We start from the raw sequence: 23,518 nt of genomic DNA, 5'->3' as shown, positions 1-23,518 counted from the left end.
TGCAGAAGAAGAGGAGATTGAAGGAGAAAAACACTGAAAAATGTTTATGTTCAATAAAATTGTACCAAAGCATCAGTCTCTAGCCTTACCTGCTATACTGACTGTACAAGTATGTTGTAATACAAAATAGTATGAGAGGACAGTGATTTACTGACCTGGTCTATGTAAATGGCTGTGATCCCTCCAGAGTGACCCTGCAGGGTGAAGAGACAACACGAGTCCTCCAGACGATAAATCTGAGAGGAGATAGAGGTATAAATTAAGATGTACCATTCTTTATAAATTAAACTCTCTGTGAGCATGATTAAAGAACAAGGCGCATTACCCGGACAGTATGGTCCTGGCTGCCAGTGACAACCCTCCCAGCGGCAGCTCGCAGCACCGTGATTGGCTTCTGATGGGCGCACTGAACAGAGCGTGTGAGCTGACAGCTGATCACGTCCTCGCTGCTGTAACAGGGAGAGGGAGGCACGCTGCCTCGCCCAGGAGCACCTAAAAGAGGAGAGGATATACATTATCATAATGTTTTCAACGTTAAATGACCTCCCTTAAAGCTCTTTGTTTAACTCTTTGAACTCTCTCTCTCCTCACTCTTGGTCCATGTCATCGCAAGTGGCACAAAGGGGTAAAAACAGCATGTTGCATCATGCTGTTTCCCATGTGGCTGTTACAACACTGTAATGTGAAATAGCATACTCAAGCTGATTTTAAGAGGCTTGTTCATGTGCCATGCTGTTAGGAGACGCTGTGATAGTACAGCCTGTTTAATACCAGAAAACTAGGAAAGTTATGTTTTGTCCAACAAGAAGTTTGAAACAAAAAATTTAATTTACCACAATGTTTCAAAATATAAAACAGCAAATTATCCTACTTAAGAGCAGATAGTGACTCTGCTTCCTGTTCATTTTTGCTCATTTAGTTGAGATTAACTAATTAAAGCCAAAACATAAAGCATATCCAGGAAAGCTAAAAACAGAAATGCATGAATGCATGAAACAGAATATGGAAAAAAATAATTAGCACACGGATGTTATGAAGTGTTGCTGAGCCTCACCTCTGTACTGCAGCAGACACAGAGGTTTGTTTATCTCAACGGTAAAGAAATCTAGAGACCCATTCAACCGAGCCGCTACGATTCTGGAGAGGAAAATACAAAAAAGTGAGTGTTTGAGATCAAAGAAAGCTTTTCTGTGCAAAGACAGAATAAGATGGTTACAAGTGACATAACAGAAGTGTGCAACAAAACTTAAACCTTCATTTTTTTGTCGATTGCCACCATGTTACTTTGGTCAGCTGAGGTACATTTAAATTCTGACTTGACCCTAAAGGCAAATTTATGCCTCAAAATGGCCTAAACCTTAAATAAATTAAAATTTAAAGAGCATCAAGAGGAAAAAAAATTGTCATATCACTGAAAACACATTAGGCTCTCCTGTGTGAGTGTTTGTGTTTAACCTGTTGTTGAGGAAGGCCAGAGCTGTGATCCCAGAGACTCCGTCTTCATTACTGCAGCGTAACGATCCTTCAACTGCATCCCACAACTGGAACCAACAAGAGTTAATCCTTAAAGACGCACTGAAATTAACTTTGGATCAATCTAGAAACGAAGATGTGGAATTGAGGCAGGTCTTAACCCTGCTGACACCATATTTTGTTTAGCTAATATCAGTAACAAACAAAAATGGATAAGCTCCAAAAACAAAAAAGAAAGATCCCCCTGTACAGTTTGTACATACAGTATAAAGACTTGGACATTTCCAACCACAAAGCTCACTCTGACCCAGGCAGTAAACATAATTATTTCTACAGTAAAATGTGCGTTTTAGCACAACTTCCAGTGCTTCTGCAGCATGCCTCAAGTAGGCAAACAAGGAACTGTAGTTTTTTGCACTTCTGCATTGGCTTGATATTTTAACATGAGATGCTGTTGCTTAATCAGAACCCAAAGTTAATTTATGTCATTTTCGGACCGCCTAAAATGCCTGTAGATTCTCAACCCTTTTAAGCACAATCAAATTATAGACACTGTTTTTTTAGGACAACCTAGACTATCAGATTATGACTGCTGCAAAAATGCCAGATTAATGTATCAAAAGTTATATGACCAGGAAGACCATAGAACTTTATACTAATCAAACCCAGATCAACCATAAACACGCCTTTTCACATCTATATTTAGCTCCTACAGGCCTTGCCTATCAGGAGAATACATGAAAACTTTCCAACAAACATACAACAGAAACTATCACTATCATTTATCTCCATAAAACTAGTGTACTGGTTTGGTATTCCAGTGTGTAAAATACTCATTAATCCTATTTTAGGTGCCAAAATGTCCTCTTTACATTATCCAGGCCATAGAGGACAATTTTTTCAACTTCCCAACTGGCAGTCAACTATCTGGTCTCCTTTTTATCTTTGGCTGGCCCTAATTGGTCGCTATTACCATGAAAACACTAGAAGAACTTGGAACATCATGATTGGTTGACAGGCTAACAGGAAGTAGTCTTCTGGTGTCAACAGCTAGTCAAGACTGCTAAGTTTTATAGTGAAAAAAAACGCAATATATAGTCATATGTTAGCGATGTGGATTTGTAGTATCAGAACTCGGGATGGATGCTGTGCTTTGCACCTGGATTAAACATGTTCTAGAAGGGACATAAATGCCATAATCCATCTGTAGATTGACCAAAAGGTAAGCTACCAATCACAATTTACTCCATAAAGATCCATCTAATGGTTCCTGAGATATTGTAAACAACACATGAAATGCTGCTCAATACGGCGCGTTAACTAAACTGTATAAAACTGCATCGACATTACCAAAATATAAGCATAATTGTTCATTTTCTCAACCTTTTAATAAAACCATAAAGAAATTTTGTACTTTCTAATGAAAGTTTTGTTTTGACAGACCTCGAGTTTCCCGCTGCTCCTTCCAGCAGCGATCAGGTTTCCTCTAAGCTCCATGGCCCACACCGAGCTCTCCCAGTCTGCCTGCGGCCCACAGGTGAAGGCTCTATCTTGGGGTAAGGCTGCAGCTACATCCCCTAGGCTGGGCCTCCTCTGCAGCTGGGCCCCTGTGGGTGGAGAAGAGGAGGCGGAGGAAGGAGAGGGGTAGGCGGAGGGAGAAGGGGGCTCATGCTCCATGTAGGCCCTCTCCACCAGACCTCCGTAGTCGAAGCCCGCCCTGGGAGGGGTGGAGAGGAGGTGGGAAGGGGGCTGGGAGGTGAAGTTTGTGTCTATAAGGGGGGTGAGGTCGGGCTGGTCAGTGAACAGGGTGGGCCGGGTGGGTGCAATACGGCGTCTCAGTGGGTAGCCCTCTTCCTCAGAGAGACCGTCGCCTCCGACAGAGGAGCTCCGAGCTTCAGAGCCAAAACATTCAGACTCTGTGACACCGCCCACACTGTCCCAGCCGTCACGATGCTCCCAGCAGCCACCACTGCTGCAGCGCCGTAGCCTGAGGAGAAATAAAGGACTCTATAAAACAATACATCATCAAATAATTCCACTGATGTTAATCTGTTGTTTCAAGTACTCCTTATTAATACTACAGAGTTTCACAAAGAGAGATAACACCATAAGATCAAACTGTTTTCTGCCTTAATGTTGGCTGATGAAAGATTATTTCACAATATTCAACAGGTTATAGTGCAAATCTCTATATAACACATAGAGTCTGCATAACCATGCATTATGCTGTCTGCTGGTTCTGGGGCTCAGTGAAAGCTTATGGGGGGAGCACCAGAGTTCAGGAGGCTGACAGCAGAGGGGGAGAAACTGTTCTTTTGGCAGGGGGATTTGTCCCCTCAGCCCCCTACCAGAGGGGATGGCCTCAAAAAGTCTGTGTCCTGGGCGAGAGGGGTCGGCGGAAATTTTACCTGCATGCTTCAGTGTCCTGAAGGCATAAAGGTTGTGGAGGCATGGTAGGTTGCAGCCAGTCACCCTCTCTGCAGAGTTAATGTTATGCTGCAGACTGTTATTGCCTGTAAGCATTGTCAGGAAATTTCTTATCTGCTGGTACCAATAATGAACTTTATAAGCCATTATCTGCCCATATCAATATGGTGCTGATGATATCATGCATCCAGGATATTTTTTAATTTTCACACAGGATTTCATGAGCTTAAATTAGGGCTGAACAATCAGGGAAAATAATCTAATTGCTATTTTTTTTACCCAATATTGCGTTCGCGATTTATTACATGATTATTTCTTAAGTTCCTCATCTCATTTATTTTCCAAAAAAAAAAACAGACAATAATTGATCCTAAACTATAACCAACACAATATTAAATTAAACAGGATGAAATTTTTTGAAAAAATATCTAATTGTGATGATTTTGACTCATTTTGCAAATTTGATATCAACTGTTGTATTGAAGGGAATGATAATTTTATATAATTCTCATATTTAACACAAAAAACATAAAAAAACGAAGAAAATAGGATTTTTTGTACACTATTCTAAAAATAGGCCACTAGAATGATATATTCTCTAAATTAGCTGTTAGGAGTGTTAAAGGCCTGCATTACATTGATGGGATCCAACAGATCAACAGCAACTACTGACATCAATTCATGCCTGCATTATTTGCTGATGGCTGATGGTTGTCTAAAGCAGTGGTTCTCAGCTGGTTGAGTTATGGGACCCACCATCAACTCCTCAAGGAGAATTGCAACCCAAATGTTTCAGATTTTTTGGTCAATCAGATATATTCAGTAAAAAATAGAAAAGCTTGGGCCTAGGGCAGTACTAAAGGTGTAACAAAAGAATGAAACAGCACAAAACACAGATGCTTTATAGAATCTCATAGACAACCTGGCGCAATTTTTTTCCTTGGCACACAACCGCGATTCATTTTTGGTTCCCGACCCACCAGTTGAGAACCACTGGTCTAAAGGGCCAAAATCAGCTGACAACGATGCTAAAATGACATATCTGTGCAACCACAAAAGCCCTGAGTAAAGTCTAGTTTACGACACTCTTACCCAGGGTTTGGTATAACAGTCAAACAGTCTCCAGTCTGAGCGTCCCACACTCGGATCTGTCCGGCTAAACAACAGCTGGCCAGCAGCATCCCGTCACTGGCCAAACACTCAATATCCTTAAAACAATAAAACCACAAATTAGTTCTCTTGGTATACAGGTTCAAACTCTTTTTTCTTATGCTATTTTCTGGCACTCTTAGACGCAGGTCTGTTTTCTATATGTGGGTTTATACTCACCATACTGTGGCCTCTCAGCAGCAAAGGTGAAATCTCGCTGACAGGTGGGGAGTAGCCATAATCATCGCAGGGCAGGTCTCCTCGACGTCTGCGCCCATGAGGAACGCCATTCTGGCCGTAGTTCCGTGGGCAGAGGACCCGATAGAGACAGAAGAGCAGCAGAACCAGCAGGACGCCCGCCGCCAGGCCCAAGGCTGCAACCCTGCATGAAGAGACGGACAACAGAGGAGTTAGAGGAAGGTTGTTCCTCATGTGGTTAAAATTAGGCATGTGTTGGATTGCTAAAAAAAATCTCATATACAACATTTTCAGAATTTTTTTCATTTTCACCCGAGAAGACTTGAAGTTATGTTTCTTAAATATGCTTTAAACTTTATGTAACCGATCTAATTTTTCATATTTGGCAAATATGCAGACTTATCCCCATGGCAAGAATTACATGGCATCCCTGCCTGCTCCACTATTTGCTGAGGAATTTGGCATGACTTTGATGATGAATCCCGTCAGAGAAGTGTGACCTGCTCTGCCTGAAACTCCACTCCTTTAAAGAACAGACTGCTGCTCAGTTAAACCTAAATTTCCTGTTTAAAATGAAGCTACATGGAAATATTCACTAAGTTTACACACCTCAGAAAAGCTGTCAATACACAAAAGCCATAAAGACAGTAGAGGACAGTGGAGAGGGGAATTTGAGGGATATGCTTGAATGAGATCACAACAGATGGCTGGTAGCACTGAGGCAGATTCATGTGACAAAGGCCTGGTTCACAAGAACTCCATCAAGGGTGAAGATTTTAGAAACGATTTAAAACATATTTGTGTAAGAAGGAGGTAGTAGAGTTTTGGGCTTGTAATGCCACACTGACAACAAGTAGCCAAACTTATGCTGGTGTTAACAATGCTAACTGTACTTATTGAATGCTCATATAAACACACAGTTGCTCTCCCATGATGCTGATTATTATTCAACACTTTGAAGACACAAACTCCACCACTAATGTCAGCATTTCTGATTAGACCTCGTTCAGGTTGATGGGAAACCTTTGAAAATTAAATGGTTATTGCAAAGGAATGGTGAGACAAATTAGGCAAGTCAATGATGTGAGCTGCTTTGCCTTTACGGCAAATGATGGGTTGCAGCACAAAAAGTGACGCAGAACATGTTATATTCTGATTGTTTTACAGTGGTTACGCTATAAAGAATTAATACAACAGTTTCAACTTGACAAAATGATGCAGGATGCATGTACTAAAGTGGCACTGCTGTCTCTGCTGCCTTCCATCAAAGCATCGACTCCCGCTGCCTGTCTGATTCACTGGTTGGCAAATCCAAGTATTAAGTCCCTTTATCATGAGATGAAAATGTACATGTTACCCTAAGTGTCTGTTACAGACAGACACAGAAAAAAGACAATGTCTGCAGCTCATTAAGCCTTAATGAGTTGACGCTTTTTCCCTTACGGTGGGGTCCCCGGTATCTGGCACCTTTGTTTTGGGGGTTGCGGGCTGAAAAGGTTGAGAACCACTGATTTAGAGTGCCAGGAGGGAGCAATGAGGAACTTGTCACGGAGTAAAGATTAAGATTTTTTTTTTTAAACTTGAATAACCAATCGATTGTTTGGTGTGTGAGTGTTATTTCAGCTGACCAAGGTTTTCATTGGTTGACTACAGGGCTACTAATGATATATGCATATTGGTTGTCTACTACTAATTGGTATCAATATCAGCCTTGAAAGTCCAGTTGGTTGAGCCCTATTAAAAATGTTCAGGAATATGTCTCAGTGTCAACCAAGTCTTCATCACGAAATCCATGCCATTTGTCCAAAAGAAGACTCCGTTTTGTTGAAACACACAGACACATCCCTGTGAAACAAAGGTTTTTTTTAAACTACTTCAGAGTGCCTAAGGTTTTTAGTTAAAACTGCCAGTTTTCACAAATAACTTTGTCATTACAGCTATTTATATATTTGCAATTTGACCTTTGGCCCTCGCCCCTGGAGAGCACCTGATTCCTTTGCATCATTTTTACTATTTCAATCAGTGTTGCACACATTTTTACCTGGTGCCCAAATGCTTTTATGATCACTTGAGAATTTGCACATGAACACATTAGTTCAGTCAGTATCAGCTCTGAGCTTTTACTCTGACTTTATGTGGCTTTTAGCACTTTTGTGAGTGAATAAGAAGGTTTTTGCAGAAAGGTTGATTTGGACACTTCTTTCCTCAAATGACTGCTTAATAGCTTATTTAATATGCACAAAAAACACCAGCACAGAGAGATGCTTTTTCATCAACAACTTAGGGTAGCAATAAACCATTAGCATTTTTTATGTAAATTAGTGTTTTTCCATTTTCAGTGCAAAATTATTCAGTGAACAAGGCCTGGAGTATATAATTAAAATACAGTGATTCATAATATTCTATTCTCAATACTTGAACATGTAAAATATGTGATTTATTGCAAGTAAACAAATTGAAAACTGTAATTAAGAACAATGTGGCAGTATGGTGCGTGTCCCTCCGGTGTATAAGAGGCTTAAATGTGTTGCAAAAAGACATCTTGCAGCTGCTCCTTGTTTTAGCAGATGCAGCAAACCCTGCTTGCCACACACTTTGTTACTTACTGATAGCACAAATCTTTTTTTTGTTTGCAAATATTTGGCAAAGATAACAGTAAGAGCAGCACTAGTACCAACACTGCACCGTTTTTGATATGTAGTTAAACAAATTTATGGCTGCCTGGGGTTTTTGAACAATATCTGTTTCTATAAAGCCCTTCACCCTCATTGCTCCTGGCATGAATTTTTCCTGTTTTTGTCCAACCAATAAAGCCCAATTGGACCCTGCATAAACACAAAGGAACATCTTGTCCATTTACTGATTACAGAAATTACACAGGGTCACCAAATCTAAATAAATGAACACAAAAAGTTTCAGATCATCGTCTCTGAAAGTCTCAGCATCAGGTGGCAGACCTCCACCCCCAAAATGGAAGGGGAAACACTGAAACGGGCTTCAGTGTTCTCTGTTTTTGCTCAAATCATATCAAAAATAGGAAGACATGATTTTGGTCCACATCTCTGTGCCCAAACAGTCCTGTGTTGTTCTGATTTGGTTGTCATAGTGTCACCTTTATCACAGTGGCCTTCTCCTTGTCAGTGTCATCTACACGGGCCGTAAACTCAGGTGACACTTCCCGCTGTCAAGGTCAAGACCCTGACCTGACTTCTGCTGATAGCCTTCGTATCTACTGTCCAAAGATGAAACGAAAATCACAACCTTCCACTCAATGACAAAACACGGCCTTACACAACCCAGCACAGGGACACTACATGGCAGACTCCCATGAGACTGTGCAGAAAGTGGTCAGCCGAAGAGATGAGACCTTTGGCAATCTGATAAAATGCTGATGCAAGACCAACAAGAGAAAAGGCTTTCTATGAGTCAACCAAAATTTCCCTCAGGATTAAAGTCTGTAGAACTAACCTTACTATCTTGACCATATACTTCCCAGACCATTATTATCATTTTAAAACGCTTATTTTGGGGCCTTTTTTATGCCTTTATTTATAGTGGAGGACAGTGGATAGAGCTGCAAATAGGGATGAGGGAGTAGGGGAGAGACATACAGGAAAATAGCAACAGGTTGGACTTAAACCCGGGACAGCTGCATACATGTGGCACGCCTTAAACCACGGAGCCTTCTGTGCCCCTTCACAGACCAGTACCAAGGTTAATATAGTCAAGTAAAACTAACTAAATAACTAAAACTAAACCATATAAATCATCTTAGTTAATTAGAGACAAAATGTCCTCAGTTTTAGTGTTTGCCAGCACTATACTGACTTACATGTACACTCAGGCTTTTAAGATGGTAAAATTGTTTGATTTAATTGAAGAAGACCTCACACATTGGTACCTTTAGGTCTTGAGTTATATACAAACATCAAAATTGAACAAATATAATGAAAAGTGATGAGCCCTTTTGGATCCTGTCCCTGAAAGTATCCTATAATAATCCTAACACTAAAACTAATAAAAACTACACCAAAACAAAGCATCTTTGCTACCAAAAAAAGAACTAATTGAAAATAAAAACGAATGAAAAATCCCAAATCATTATAACCTGTCTCAGTACTGTCTGTTACAGTGGCCGAGGCTAAATGCTCACTCACATCAGTAAATCCATACCATTCCAAGCACACTTAAACTCCAAAGCCCATTTTGTTTGACCAGTGTGAGTGCGCCATACCATGTTCAGGCACTGTACACTTGGCTCAGGCACTGGTGGAGAAGGTGGGCTTTGGTGTGGTACAATTGCTCATGCACGCGCATATGCACAGGAGCAAACGGTGCATGCGAAATATGATCAATACAATTTTTTTCTAGCCAATTTTACACAATGGCAGAGTATCAGAAAGCCCTTTCTGACCATAAAGACACAAAATAACTTTCAAAGTGAGTACAGGTATGATCATGTTGTCTGTGTAATTAATTTTTGTGCTAACTCTGTCAGACCATACCGTGTAAACTATGTGTGTCATATTACTATAGACGTATCTGTGCCCAGACAAGGTTGGGATTTAAGCAGGCAGGCCAGTGGGCGACTGGGAAGGGGGAATGAGCATGCTTTAGCACAATACAGGGCACCTGGGCCTAGTGTGAGAGCAATGTAAGAGACAGAAGAGGATGGGGAAGGACGAAGCTACGAACAGAAAAAGAGAGCAACCAAGAAAAAAGCTGTACAAAATGCAACAATATGATGGCACATGTGAGTGTACAGGTCTACTGATATTATTCCAAACAGCTTTACTGGGTACAGAAAGTCAGCTAACACAATTAAGGTCTCAGGTTAGCGTTAGCATTTGGAGCCTTTAAAACTTATCTTAACTCTCATGTTGTAAATGAAGTCATTTAGCCTACAGCTATAATGACACCAGCTGAATACACATACTCTACATGCAAACAGTTTCCAAACAATGGGTGTCAGATACTAACAGAGTCACATGTGTACAAAATGTCTGTAATATTACTGCACGTTGTAAGTGGACCTGGTTCTTTGGCTTTTCACCATGTCTTTACTGACTTCACCACACTCTGCTTATCATCAAATCTACACCGTCTATAAGGAGCTCAGTCCCCATACGAGACCACATATATGAATTCCTTTATATTGTTGCTCTTACTTCAACACCACCCGTTAAACAGGCTCATCCAGTCAGACTGAAGCAATACTTGCTACAGGCAGAGAAATAGAGCAAGCTCATTTTGTTTCCGTTTATTTTACCCTGTTTTACTATCAGGGAAGATAATCAGCCACTTGATATTCTATCCAGAATATATTCAAGAGTCAAACAAGAAGCTCCATTTCCTCTTTAAGTAGAGAAAAATCAGCCAAAAAAGGAGTACTTACATGTCTCTTCAGTCAATGAATGCTTCAACTTGAGGATTAACAATAACAATCAAACCAAACTCCTTCTTAAAAAAAAAAGTTCACTGAGTCATTAATCCATGCCCAGATCTGACCTTCAATCAATAATACGCTTGTGTATGAGATAGCTGCATGACCTTGACCCCAGATCACCTTGTAATGAGTACTACAGCTCAAAGAACTCCAGCAAATGCTTCAAGGATTTCAGTAAGATTAGGTCAATGACATCCTGGTGGTAAATTCAAGGTCAAGTGTCTTTATTGGTTGCGTTTAGGTGCATATTTACAAACAGCATTTCCTGTCAAATTTGTGACATTTGTTGTGGTTATGAAAAGAAAGCCACAGCAAAAAGAGCATCCAGGTTTTAGAATTAAATGGACTTTTAGTGCCTCAAAAAAGCACCTGTGATTCTCAGTGGTAATGCAGTATAAATGGAGAGTGCTTCTAAAAGCTCTCAGCAAAGAACAGAGCCTTGACATTACTCCTTTATCCATCCATTTTCTACACCGCTTATCCCATCCAGGGTCGCCGGGGGCTGGAGCCTATCCCAGCTTTGTTATCTCAAAAAGAAATGTACTAACTTGTAGAGGGTGAGGTCCGTCTGTAGATCTGCAGACACTTTAGGAATAGGTGGAGGGGGATGTCTCGTGTCCTGAGGATGGCGGGTCTCGATGGCCTCCTGGGGGCTCAGGTGAACAGTAACGGGAATGACTGGCAGGATGCTGATGTACCTGAAAGAGGGCAGTTATATCAACGTTTACAGCAAAAATGACCAGAATTTAAACCGGCCATCAGACCTTTAGTGAGGAGCAGACACGCAGGTTAAGCAATGTTTACTGAGATCCAAAGGCACAGCTAAAACAACTGATCTGGTCAAACTGTGTCTGAAACAAAGTGATCTGATATAAACATTTTTAATAACCTTTTGAGCTGCTAAAATTAAATTCATCTATGTATCTCAACATTAAGTTATCTATATGATGACAAAGTTTTTCAAAATGAATTATCACAGATCAAAATACATGAATAAATAAAAAGAACTCTAAAACATTAAAACGTACTTCATAGGACTTGGTTATATAAAGTCTTGCTTTCATGATAACAAGTTTGCAAAGACTAAGAAAAAACACCCAGTTCCTTCCTTTCACACCATCTTCTTTGAAGCCAAAGCCAGATAGCTGTGGTTTTGTTCACACCTAAGTCACTGATGACACTATGAATAAAAACAGACAAGGTAACTAACCAATGTAGAGAGGTGTGGAAGACTTGTAACAGCTTTTATCACTGCCCTTTAGTTTTTGTCACAATAAAAGAAAGCGTTATGACTTTCTTTGGAGTTCCTTAATATGAAAATGATTTTAAACTAAACTGGATTTTTAGCAAAGGAGGAAGTCCATTATCATAATACATGGCTGATGCACAATTTTGAAAATCAGATTTAACACTCTCATGCTCAATTTTCCACTGACATACGTCGCTTTAGACAAATGCGTCTGCTAAAAGCATAACTATTCTAACTCTTGTTAAAAAAATATATAAATAAATAAAACAAAGATTAAAACTTCTGAATCAACTTCTCACTCACTGAGGTCAAAAAAAGAACTCTTACTCTCTCTCTTCTCCCACTCACCTCTTGGCTAAAGTAATGTTGTAGTAGCTAAAGAGAGACGGCCAGTGTCTGAAGGAGAGCCTCCTCCAGCCCTCCTCGTCCTCTGCCCCCCAGGTGATCTGGGGTACAGCAGGTGGGGCCTGGGGGAGAAGCCCTGCCCTGGCTGGGCCATGGTGGCCCTGTGATTGGTTCTCAGGTAAGGGAGTTGGATCTGGTGCTGGGTGTATGCTGAGGGTGCTGGTAGGGTCTCCTCCTCGAAAAACAGGAGCCACCCCCAGGTGAGGGGGCAGACCAGCTCCACCGGGATCTCCCAGAGGACTTTGCTCAGAAACCTGGGCAGCAAGGTAGGTGCGTATTCCAGCGGGGTCAGTGTAGACGAGGATGCCAATCCAGATCACTGTGCCAACCTGGAAATGAATCAAAGAGAAATTAATGATCAGTCTAATCAGCCATAATCCACTTTTTAGCAGCTCAGATTCATAAAAATATATAAGCTCAAGTCTAATTAAACTAACTAAAGATCACTTTGCCTGTCTTTTCTTTTCTCTGCTGTCTTCACTGTCACTGCTTCTAGCTTGCACACAAAACAAAAGCTGACCCAATTCTTGAATTCTCTGTGGCAGTGACATTTTATAGGAAAAGTGCTTACTGCAGCTTCTGTGACTGTAGTTTTAAAATAAGACAATAACCAACAACAAACTAGTCAAAAATCAAGTCTTTATCTTTTATTTTAACCAGAAAATTCTCAAAACTGATCATTTCTTTAGTGGATGTATTAGTAAAAGCCTGCCTCACAGGCAATGCGACATGTTGGTATCCCATATTATTTTAACTTTACTCTTATGATTTAGTTTAGTTAATGTGGATTAATTCTTGACCTACCACTCCCTCTCAATGGTTTTAGTATCAAAACTTTGTCATCCTCCTTTAGTTAATTGCACACATTAAAAGACAGCTTTAGGGTGCAGCAAATTACACTGATGTGTCACTGAAGTAGTATTTTCAGTGATTGTTCACATATGTATTAATATATCCTTGATGATGTCATTTCTGCCACAGTAACTCCAGGTACAGTCAGAACACGACAAGGCAAAGAATATATGAATCCAAGGAAAACCAGGTGATGCCGTGGTCAGTTTGAAGTCCCGTTCTCACCATGATGATGCGTTGAGCCAGGCGTGTGCGTGCCAGGAAGTACACCACACGCAGCCTCTTGGGGAGCCTCAGGTTCCTGAAAGCCGGGGTCTGAAGAGTGATTGTGTGAGGGGAGGGTCGAGGTGGAGGGGGGACCTCACGTGGACGCAGTGGGCCGGGTTTGGGTGGTGGGAGTCCTGCTTCGGCAGGCAGACGGCGGTTTAAGTCAGCCAGCTGGGGTGTAAAAACATTATTTTATCGAAGAGTACATCTAGCTTCACTGACACTCAGTGATGACAGTTAATTTCTCCAAAAACAACCGATAATATACCCCATTAATTATTCAAAGGGTAAAGAGTTCAAGGGTATGCTAATCTGCTTTCTTTGTGTACTTAAATGTATAGGCTTATGGTGCTAAGCTCAGCTACCAGGCAATGAGCTAAACTCTGATGAAAGGTTTCAGTATGAGTGGTAAAGAAAAAAAAAACAGAAGTAAGAGGTTTTAAATAAGCAGTGCACATGTGGTTAATCAGAGTAAGCTGGAAACTATGTGGTGAATGTATGTGGGGCTGTGACTGCCATCTGACCTCCTGTATGACCTATATCTGCTTCTCAGGAGGGGGCTCATTCTGTGTTTGGCACAGTTTTCATGTATTTGAGATTTCTGTTATAATCTTTATTAAAAAGTGTTCCTATATAATATAGGCAGGCTTCAAAAACACCTACTTTGTTTGTCTTCCTCTTTTTCATGTGAGGAAATGATGACTTTTATATGTGAGTTACTCCATTTGTATTCCACAAGAGCACACTGTGTTGTCCATTTGATATGAACAAGCACATCAAACCAAGATTAAAGTCTCATATCTGTAAAGACAGACTCTAATGCTCTTTCTATATGTGCAATTTTAATGTATTCATGATTCAAAAGAATGGTTATGTGATGCTGAACCTGATGATGCATGGATGTGTGACTTCTCACCTCCATGCGTCTGATGTCTATAGATAGCACTGTGGTGAAGAAGAACATCTGCAGGAAGAAGTCAGACACCAGACCCACCACGGCAAACAGACAGAACTCCTGCAACAAACAGAAACCAGTGAAGACTGTCAGGACAACATGAAGGAAGAGCAGAGCATATCATGCAAGCATATCTCCCTGTAAAAAAACTGGTATATAACCAGTGGCTCCCAAAAAGTATGCTTGAGGTAACTCCAGGTGTTTAATGGGAATTTGGACCACCATACATTATTACTACAACTATAAAACAACTAAAGATGATGTAACATGTCAAAAATGCTATTTAGCATGGATATGAATAAGATGCGGCTTTAAAATCTGGCTTGATCTTATCTTAGGTACTAATCTGACAGGCCTGTTTTACATATCCATAGCACTGGATATATTTCACATCCATCTTAGTTAGGGATGGGGATCCACAACTGGTTCCACTTGATAACCGATTCCAATTGGTTCAATCCATCAACATCATTCACATTTAATCTTAAAGACTCCCTTATCAAGGCCTTATGTTCACATGCCTTGAAATTTGGACATAAGGCATTGTAATTTCATGCAAGTACAAGATTTCAATTTATTTTTATATCTGTGTAATGTTCACATCAGTAAGCAAAATGATGCTATTTTTTTTAGGTAAGAAAAAAGGTAGTAAATGTGCAGCTTATACACCAGATTTAACAAATACTTTTGCATTTTTGCACTTCCCGTCATGAAAAATTAGTTATAATGGCTTGCTAAACACACTCTTTCAGCTTCAGATTATTTTTCAGACCACATTTCCATACACTTTTGCACTAAACTCACTTCAACCATTTCTTAAACTTTGCTTCTGCTGATGAATGAAACGTAAAACCTGTTACCTGGATAGCTGGCACCAGAGTGAAATATCCAATGAGAATGATGCACAGTTCAGTGGCCATGTTCTTCATGATAGACCAGCTCTCATTACTCAGGCCTAAAGAACAAAAGACAAACATTTAATGGTTAAATAAGAAGGGTTAAGAACACAAATTTAGACATTAAGACACTTTAAATAGCCTTGAATTTTCAGATAAAAAATGGAGTAACTATTCAGTTGTTGCTGAAATCTATGGGTTAGCTGAACACTCTACACAGACTGCTCTTACCCTGAGCGATGCGCAGCTTGACCTCAAGGTCGACCGGGGTGGACACCACAGACTTGGTGAGGACTAAGACATTCTCCAGACCAATCACAACGACCAGGTAAGGAAAGATCTCCCTGAGACAGAAAACAACACAACAAATGACACAGGAATAATAGAAAAGAAATTAACTATGACCTACATGGTAGAGAATGATATTAACTTGAAATGATCCAATCTGACAGTGACAGTCAGATAGTCACAGGAAGTCATGACAAGAAGGCAGATCTGTTTGATTTATTTACATTAACTTGAATGCACAAAATCATCAGTCAGCATTGTCCACTGGCCATTTTCAACTAAAGAAGGACAAAACTACACAAGTGGTTAGAATGCATTTTAAGCTTGAAACATCAACTTCTGCAAATTTGTAATGTTTTATCCATTCTTAAAAAAACAAACAAACATTAAGAAAGCTTAGGAGAAGCTTGATGTAACCCTACACCCCAAAATGATCACACTCCCTTTCAAGCATTTACCAGACTTTAACAAATAAGGAAAACAAGCAGTTCAACTGAGTTTAGAAAAACACACTCCCCTGTTTTTTGTTTTTTCTTAAGATGAATAAGTAGCTTTCCACATCTTCACCACAATGAATCATTTCACTAAAAGTCTGTCAAATAATCAAAAGTGTGAGCATCAATATGATTTCCAGAAAGTTCAAATGAATCATCAGGATGACTTCTAGTCACAGTGAAGGTGGATCCTCAGAAAAGTTGTGTAACATGGACTATAACTATAACAGCAACTTTAATAAGGACCATCTCAAAACCTAAACACAAAACTCTACCACCAATCATTTAACAGGGTTTGAGGCCTACTTGACACGATACACGAGCAAAAACCACCAAAAGTCAACACACATCTGTAAAGACAGCAAACTTACAGAAATTGATAAAATTAAACAACAAATTGATATGACATTAAACAAATATGCTGTTGACCAATTTGGAGTAGACATCAGTAGTACTGGTAAGAGAATTTTGTGAAGGCAAGTGGTGAGATTTCAAGGTTTTTTCCACAACTCTGACAAAACAAAGATTTATTTACCTGTTTTCTTTTGCTCTTTTGTTTGCAAAAGTACATCAACTTTATAAAATAAGTAAAATATCCATCTTTTCACAATATGTGTTAGATACTGCAATGTTAAAAGTAGACATGATTAGTGGGGGCAGTCAGGGTAAATAAATGCTCATATGTACAAGTGAACACAAACTTCATGCCACCCCTGCTGCAGTCATGGCTCTAGTGCATCACCCTAGTCAAAAAGCTTGGCTCTGTCTCTGCCTGCTTGTAGGCTCACAACAAATGACACAGGAATAATAGAAAAGAAATTAACTATGACCTACATGGTAGAGAATGATATTAACTTGAAATGATCCAATCTGACAGTGACAGTCAGATAGTCACAGGAAGTCATGACAAGAGGCCAGATCTGTTTGATTTATTTACATTAACTTGCATGCACAACATCATCAGTCAGCATTGTCCACTGGCCATTTTCAACTAAAGAAGGACAAAACTACACAAGTGGTTAGAATGCATTTAAAGCTTGAAACATCAACTTCTGCAAATTTGTAATGTTTTATCCATTCTCTTAAAAAAAACAAACATTAAGAAAGCTTAGGAGAAGCTTGATGTAACCGTACACCCCAAAATGATCACACTTCCTTTCACTCATTTACCAGACTTTAACAAATAAAGAACACAAGCAGTTCAACTGAGTTTAGAAAAACACACTCCCCTGTTTTTTGTTTTTTCTTAAGATGAATAAGTAGCTTTCCACATCTTCACCACAATGAATCATTTCACCAGAAGTCCGTCAAATGATCAAATGTGTGAGCATCAATATGATTTCCAGAAAATTCAAATGAATCATCAGTTTGACTCTAGTCACAGTGAAGGTGGATCTTCAGAAAAGTTGTGTAACATGGACTATAACTATAACAGCAACTTTAATAAGGACCATCTCAAAACCTAAACACAAAACTCTACCACCAATCATTTAACAGGGTTTGAGGCCTACTTGTAGTACTGGTAAGAGAATTTTGTGAAGGCAAGTGGTGAGATTCTTCCACAACTCTGACAAAACAAAGTTTTATTTACCTGTTTTCTTTTGATCTTTTGTTTGCAAAAGTACATCAACTTTATAAAATAAAATAAAATATCCAGCCTTTCACAATATGTGTTAGATACTGCAATGTTAAAAGTAGACATGATTAGTGGGGGCAGTCAGGGTAAATAAATGCTCATATGTACAAGTGAACACAAACTTCATGCCACCCCTGCTGCAGTCATGGCTCTAGTGCATCACCCTAGTCAAAAAGCTTGGCTCTGTCTCTGCCTGCTTGTAGGCTCATTATGTTCCTTTGGTCAGCAGCAAGAACGATAGAGCTATTAATGAGAGAGAAGGGGTAACAAAAAGGAGAGGAACATAACTTTCACATAGGAATGTGTGGTAATACACTGATATCATATCCTTTAAAAGAGCCACAGAATTTCTTTAACTATGGTCATGAAGACTGAGCTGTGTAATGAATCCATATTTATAATGAATGCCTTGAGAATGTGTGTCTGTTTTTAACAGCAGCACCATTGCCTGTGTGTCAGTATGCTATGCAAGTGTTGACAAAACTCCTGTTAATGTCGGGCTAATTAGTCAAACAAGAAACCGGGACTGAAACGTTCTGTTCTTTCTAGGGGTAAATTAGTAATGAGACATGATCTGAAGTCAGTTGATGATACTAGTACGTGATGTACAATGACATCATGCACAATTAAAACCATAAACAGTGACCTGTGATATCTAGATGAAGTTAATTAGTAGTTGTTGGTTGTTTAGGGTGTTAAAGTAGTCTGCAACTTTTGATAAGCTTCTTGTAAAGTGAAGTTATGGCTGGATGAAGCTCACTTATGTTGTGCAACACAAAATTAATGTTTTTTTATGGCAGATCTTTATCTGTTTAAAAGCATAGGAAACATTACTTCACATTCTTTGATCTTGCTAATAGCTTTGGATTATAACTTCTCATATTACCTATTTATAATGGAGGAAAACAGTGTGCATGCACATCACAGAGAGACAGAAGAGAAAAAAACTTCTGTACTCTGTCATCTATTCTGATTTACAGCTGTTTACCGGTGAAGTGTGAAAACAACTCTGCAACTATAAATCACCTCCAGCATCTCAGTGATAAATGCATTTTGTAAAAGGACTGAGTGAAACACCTGTTGAGGCACACGCTCCATTCGCTGTTCTTACATGTGCACACAACGGCCCTCATTTGTCAAATGTGCTTACACCAGATATTTGGGACGCTCATTTCTACACGCAGATCGGCATTTAACAATCTGAGCGTGGGTGTACGAGACATGGGCTCATCCAGCACTGTAAAATATAAAAATTACAACTGGTATGTTTGGACAGAAAACTATCAAGATCAGAAATTCTTTAATTCTTCACTTATTTCATATTCTACCAGATATTTCAGACTGTCTTAAATCTCTTTCTAAGTCTGAAGAGAACCGTTTTTCTCAGGCGTAAACCAGCATATCACTGACACTAATAATGATCCTACATGCAGCCACTCTCCTCAGTCTGGTGCAGCTTCAGTCTGACCTCCTGTTTGTGTGCTGCTTCTTTTAAGAAGCCAAAATATGTGCTTTGATATCATCTTAAGAGCTAATCACATCTTTTTAAAACCAGAAGTAAAGAATATTAATTACAATATAATCCAAAGAATTATGATTAGACCAATACAAGTTATATATCACAAGTGTATAAATTAAAAATTCTGATATCAGCTGAAGTTCTGTTGTCCAATAATGTTGTTAACCTCAGTGATTTCCTTACAATGCAGTGTTTCTGATTGGAATAATGTCACTTTTCAGGCAGAAAAACAACTGATTAGGTTTTCCAGTACTTCTCTGACTTGGAGACTGAACATACTGAAACTATACTGTTATTTTAAGCCTGCCACTTCAAGGTTGGACTGAAGAAGCCAATTACAATGAGCAGCCTTACTTAAAATTTTACCCCACAAAGTTTCAAGTGTATACAGTGTTTTATAATTTAAGAATTGCTGATTCATCTTTTCTTTTTAAATTAGATGTCACCATATAGAGGACTGATCAGCAAAGAGACAGGATGTTCTGTTTTATCCGGAACTACAAAAAACTTGTAAATTTTTAGCATGTGTCTGCTGGGAATTTCCCCTCCACTGTGTAAGTGTTTAGATAGATTAGTTCAAGAGCAGATAAGCTAGTACTTGAGAAGTAAGTGTATAAGTGGGTCACAGAGAGTCGAAAGCTCTGCACGTTACATCAGATGCACTCAGAAACACTGCACATAATAAACACACACACTATCTAAACAGGACTGACCATGAGTAGGCTCAATATTTAGGTTGCATGCATGTCTTGGTTGTGTTGGCCTTGATGTTCGTTTATGCAAACAGTGACAGAGCAGCACAGGCCATAGCGTGCTTCTGTGGATCCCAGTCAGTGATTGGACAACAGCGTGCCTTTGTCACGCCATGTTGTCTGCTTTCTAATGATCCGAAAATGATTGGACGACCATTAAATGTCAATATAACGACAGCCAGGCCCCCTTGTGAAGTCCAGCCCACATACATGCCCACTTTCATTCTTCCTTTACCCACACTAACACACTGACTTTTTGTCCACTGGATTTAAACATTAACATAAAAGCATGCAAAGTCAATTCAGAGGAAAAGGGCAGTCGATAAGCCGATGTGTGTTAGTAGACCTGTCCTTGAGATTATGATGAAACTGTAACGGCCTTTCGGGGCAGTAAATATTAACAGACAATTTGAATGTCAATAGAAGAACAAGCATGTACCAAATTTTACAACAGTCATTCAGATGGTTGTTAGTGTTCCAGATGTTCCAGTTTGGATCAAAGAGTCCAGCATGGTGACTAAATTAAACAAATATGTTACCAACATATAACTTTCAATCACAATAATAACTGAAATATTGAGGTGGCGATGGCCTGGTGTAGCATGGACAGAGGCTACAGTCCTCAGAGAAGATTAGTCCAACCTACAGCTCCTTTCTCACAAGTCATTCCCAACTCTTTCCCATTTCCTTCTATTTCCATAGACCTATCAACCCAAGCAGAAAAGTACCAAAGCCAATCTTATCCATGACAACAACAAATAAAGGAGATCACACTTTTGATCAAATTGTAAGACTTAAGACTTTCATTGCCATCCTTGTTTTTTAGTCACACCAGCAGATTAACAAAATAAAACTGACAAAAAGCTTTCATAAGAGCTCTGTATGGCTGATGTCAAACTGTGAGAAACCTTGGTAAAGTTGATTTATTCAAAGTATGGTAAAATGTGCTCAGCAATGACAGGCTTTCATCAAACTTTTCCAAACAAAAGCATGCCATTCCTGTTATACAAAACTGCACCAGCACTTTAAATAAAGATTTATTACCTAATACAGTGATGCAGTGTCATACTTTCAGTTATTCTGCCTGCCATATGCAGGGCCAGTGTATTGGCTATAAATATACAGACTCTTTTTAAGCAGTAATCTACCATTAACAACACTGAGAACAACAACAACATCATGCATCCCTAATAAATGCTGGGTCTTTGTAAATAATACAGCAAAGAGGACGGTCTGGATCTCCCCTTTTTGAAAAAAAAAATAATAATAATAATGTTGAATACTCTGCCGCCATACAAAAAAGGTTTACTACTTGCTGAATGTGAAGCATAATGTTCTGACCATGTTCTGAAGCATATGTGCTATATGAGTCAAGTTTGACTTGACCTGACATGGTGATCTTTCCTGCAAGATTGCAATCTACAATATAAAAAAGACTGGGCTCTCCTACCCTCCATTGAGCGTGGGTGTCAGTCCAAAAAGGGTACATAGTCCTACAGACATGAGCAGAGAGCTGAGGACTGTGACTACAGCAGCCAGAGCTAGACCCCACTTTGACTTCACCATGTCGATCTTACCTGCAGAGAAAAGCAGACTTCAGAACAGGCTAGCCATACAATTGTTAAAGTACAGGCTTTCATTAAGGAATTTTTATTCTAGGATTAAAGTGGCAAGTTGTAGAGTGAGTGCTTTTATACATCAGTTCATAGTATTATTCTATGTGTACTTGAATATCACTGGCACACAAACAAATATTTACAAACTAAGATACTTTGGCATATTTGAAAGATAAAGTAAAGGTAAATAGAAAGCAACAACATAAACTGAGGGAGACATCTGGGATACATCAGACAGGCAGAGAGTGTGACTGACGTGTGGAGAAGTAGATGTAGGCGAACAGGATGATGTATGTGGTGACGAGGGGGATAAGCTCAGCAATGCCGATCTCCTCTTTGAAGTGGACGTGAACCATGTGGTCTTCTCTCAGGCTGCAGTTGGCTGATGGATGAAGCTGCTTCAGGCGGGCCCTCAGACTGCCCAAAAACCTGGACACACAAACAAACACAGGGTTATGCTGGCATACACCCTCCTCCCTCAAAACATGATGAATATGCATCCTTTTTATTTGTCATACTGAAATATGAGGAGAGAAAAACAATAACACGCCACTGGATGAAACTCTACCACCCACTCATGGGTACACAAAAACAGGGAAACACCCACACAAAGATGCTGTAAAGCCATTCACACAGCCACAAATCTCCAAAAACATAGTATTAATCACAGAAAAATGAAATGAAAACTTCAGAAACATTTAATGGATTAACAATAAGTGGTAAGAAAAAGTAACGATAGACTCCAATGTTTAAGTCTTTTTTTTAATATATATATTTGATTCTGTTTTGAAACACAACTAATAGGTTCAATAAATCTTCTGCAGGGAAAGGGCTTTATCGTGCTGATGTTTCAGTCTCAGATGGAAAGCATTTGGATTAAATTAAGTCTACATTTCTTCATGCCAGAAACAGGCACACGTCTCACAAGTGCAGTCAAGATATCCAACATTTTGCTGACATGAAACCTTTGGTTTAAGTGGGTAATATGGAGCAGGAGCTTAAATAAGCAAGCAGCAATAATGAATGCAGTCTGCAACTCAGGAGGTAGAAAAACAAGGGCTTTGTCAAGAAATTTGCATGAGTGAATTATGCTCCATGCAAGGCTGAGATTTTGGAATAACCTTAAAACATGCAAATCTAATTCGAGGAGACCAAAATAGATGTAACCCACACATATACAACAACAGCCACAACCTGATTAAAGAAAAAACTTTAAAAAGAAATTCTCTTTCATTTGATGAAGGTACTCACCTTGCATCGTAGCTGGACAGCACTATTGTGATTGTGTACGTCACCACCCGTTTCCTGTTATAGTGACTGACTCCAGTGTATTTCCCTGGCACGCCAAACAACAGGTCTAAACACAAACACAAAATTCACAGTCATTAGTGTAACATTGATAGCAAGTTTTTGTTTACTAGTCGCTGGTTGCTTAGCCAATCCAGCATCCAAAAAATGTATAATAATCCAAGCAAGTGTTTTTGTCTAGTTTCTAGTCAAAATTTGTATTTTAGAATTTAATTTCAGCAAAATTCACCTTGAAGTCCACATAAACATCTTTCAAGATAGGCCTTATATCAGCTATCCTGATTTTACTTAAACAAAGTACAATTTAACTTATTGACTGTCCTGAAATGAGACATCTATTTTGAAAGCGGTTAGTACATTTACATTGTACATTACATAGTACCATTTTATGGGAAATGTAAGCCATAATAAATTATTTAAGACATTTTGACAAGGAGTTAGATAAATACACTCACCAAGTGAGTGTTGAGAGTTTGTAATGACCATTTGTCAGTTTTTTTCTTCCTCTTAACTTGTGCTAAATAAAATCTGTGTGCTTTATTAAATGTGCAGTTACTAAACCAGGGCTAAAAGCCTTCTGAAGAATTT

The 23,518-nt window shown here is 39.3% G+C and overlaps 1 protein-coding gene across 3 annotated transcripts in view; it reads right to left on the bottom strand.

Annotated features, from left to right (window-relative positions):
- LOC121513313 (SREBF chaperone) overlaps positions 1-23,518 on the bottom strand; it is a 57,441-nt gene that overhangs the window by 8,983 nt on the left and 24,940 nt on the right. For all 3 annotated transcript variants that reach the window (XM_041792975.1, XM_041792974.1, XM_041792972.1), the window contains exons 6-21: positions 22,874-22,979; positions 21,879-22,051; positions 21,457-21,583; positions 15,549-15,661; positions 15,282-15,376; positions 14,383-14,481; positions 13,425-13,637; positions 12,291-12,676; positions 11,242-11,391; positions 5,230-5,431; positions 4,993-5,108; positions 2,917-3,460; positions 1,456-1,541; positions 1,055-1,137; positions 326-492; positions 156-236 (exon numbers count right to left, since the gene is read on the bottom strand). In XM_041792975.1, coding sequence (XP_041648909.1) covers positions 156-236; positions 326-492; positions 1,055-1,137; positions 1,456-1,541; positions 2,917-3,460; positions 4,993-5,108; positions 5,230-5,431; positions 11,242-11,391; positions 12,291-12,676; positions 13,425-13,637; positions 14,383-14,481; positions 15,282-15,376; positions 15,549-15,661; positions 21,457-21,583; positions 21,879-22,051; positions 22,874-22,979 — 2,741 coding nt within the window. The remainder of the gene's footprint in view (positions 1-155; positions 237-325; positions 493-1,054; positions 1,138-1,455; positions 1,542-2,916; positions 3,461-4,992; positions 5,109-5,229; positions 5,432-11,241; positions 11,392-12,290; positions 12,677-13,424; positions 13,638-14,382; positions 14,482-15,281; positions 15,377-15,548; positions 15,662-21,456; positions 21,584-21,878; positions 22,052-22,873; positions 22,980-23,518) is intronic.

The sequence above is a fragment of the Cheilinus undulatus genome, linkage group 8 (assembly GCF_018320785.1).
Source record: "Cheilinus undulatus linkage group 8, ASM1832078v1, whole genome shotgun sequence".
Classification (NCBI taxonomy): Eukaryota; Metazoa; Chordata; class Actinopteri; order Labriformes; family Labridae; genus Cheilinus; species Cheilinus undulatus.
The sequence above is the reverse complement of the archived record's forward strand: the minus strand, read 5'-3'. Positions and strand labels throughout refer to the sequence as shown.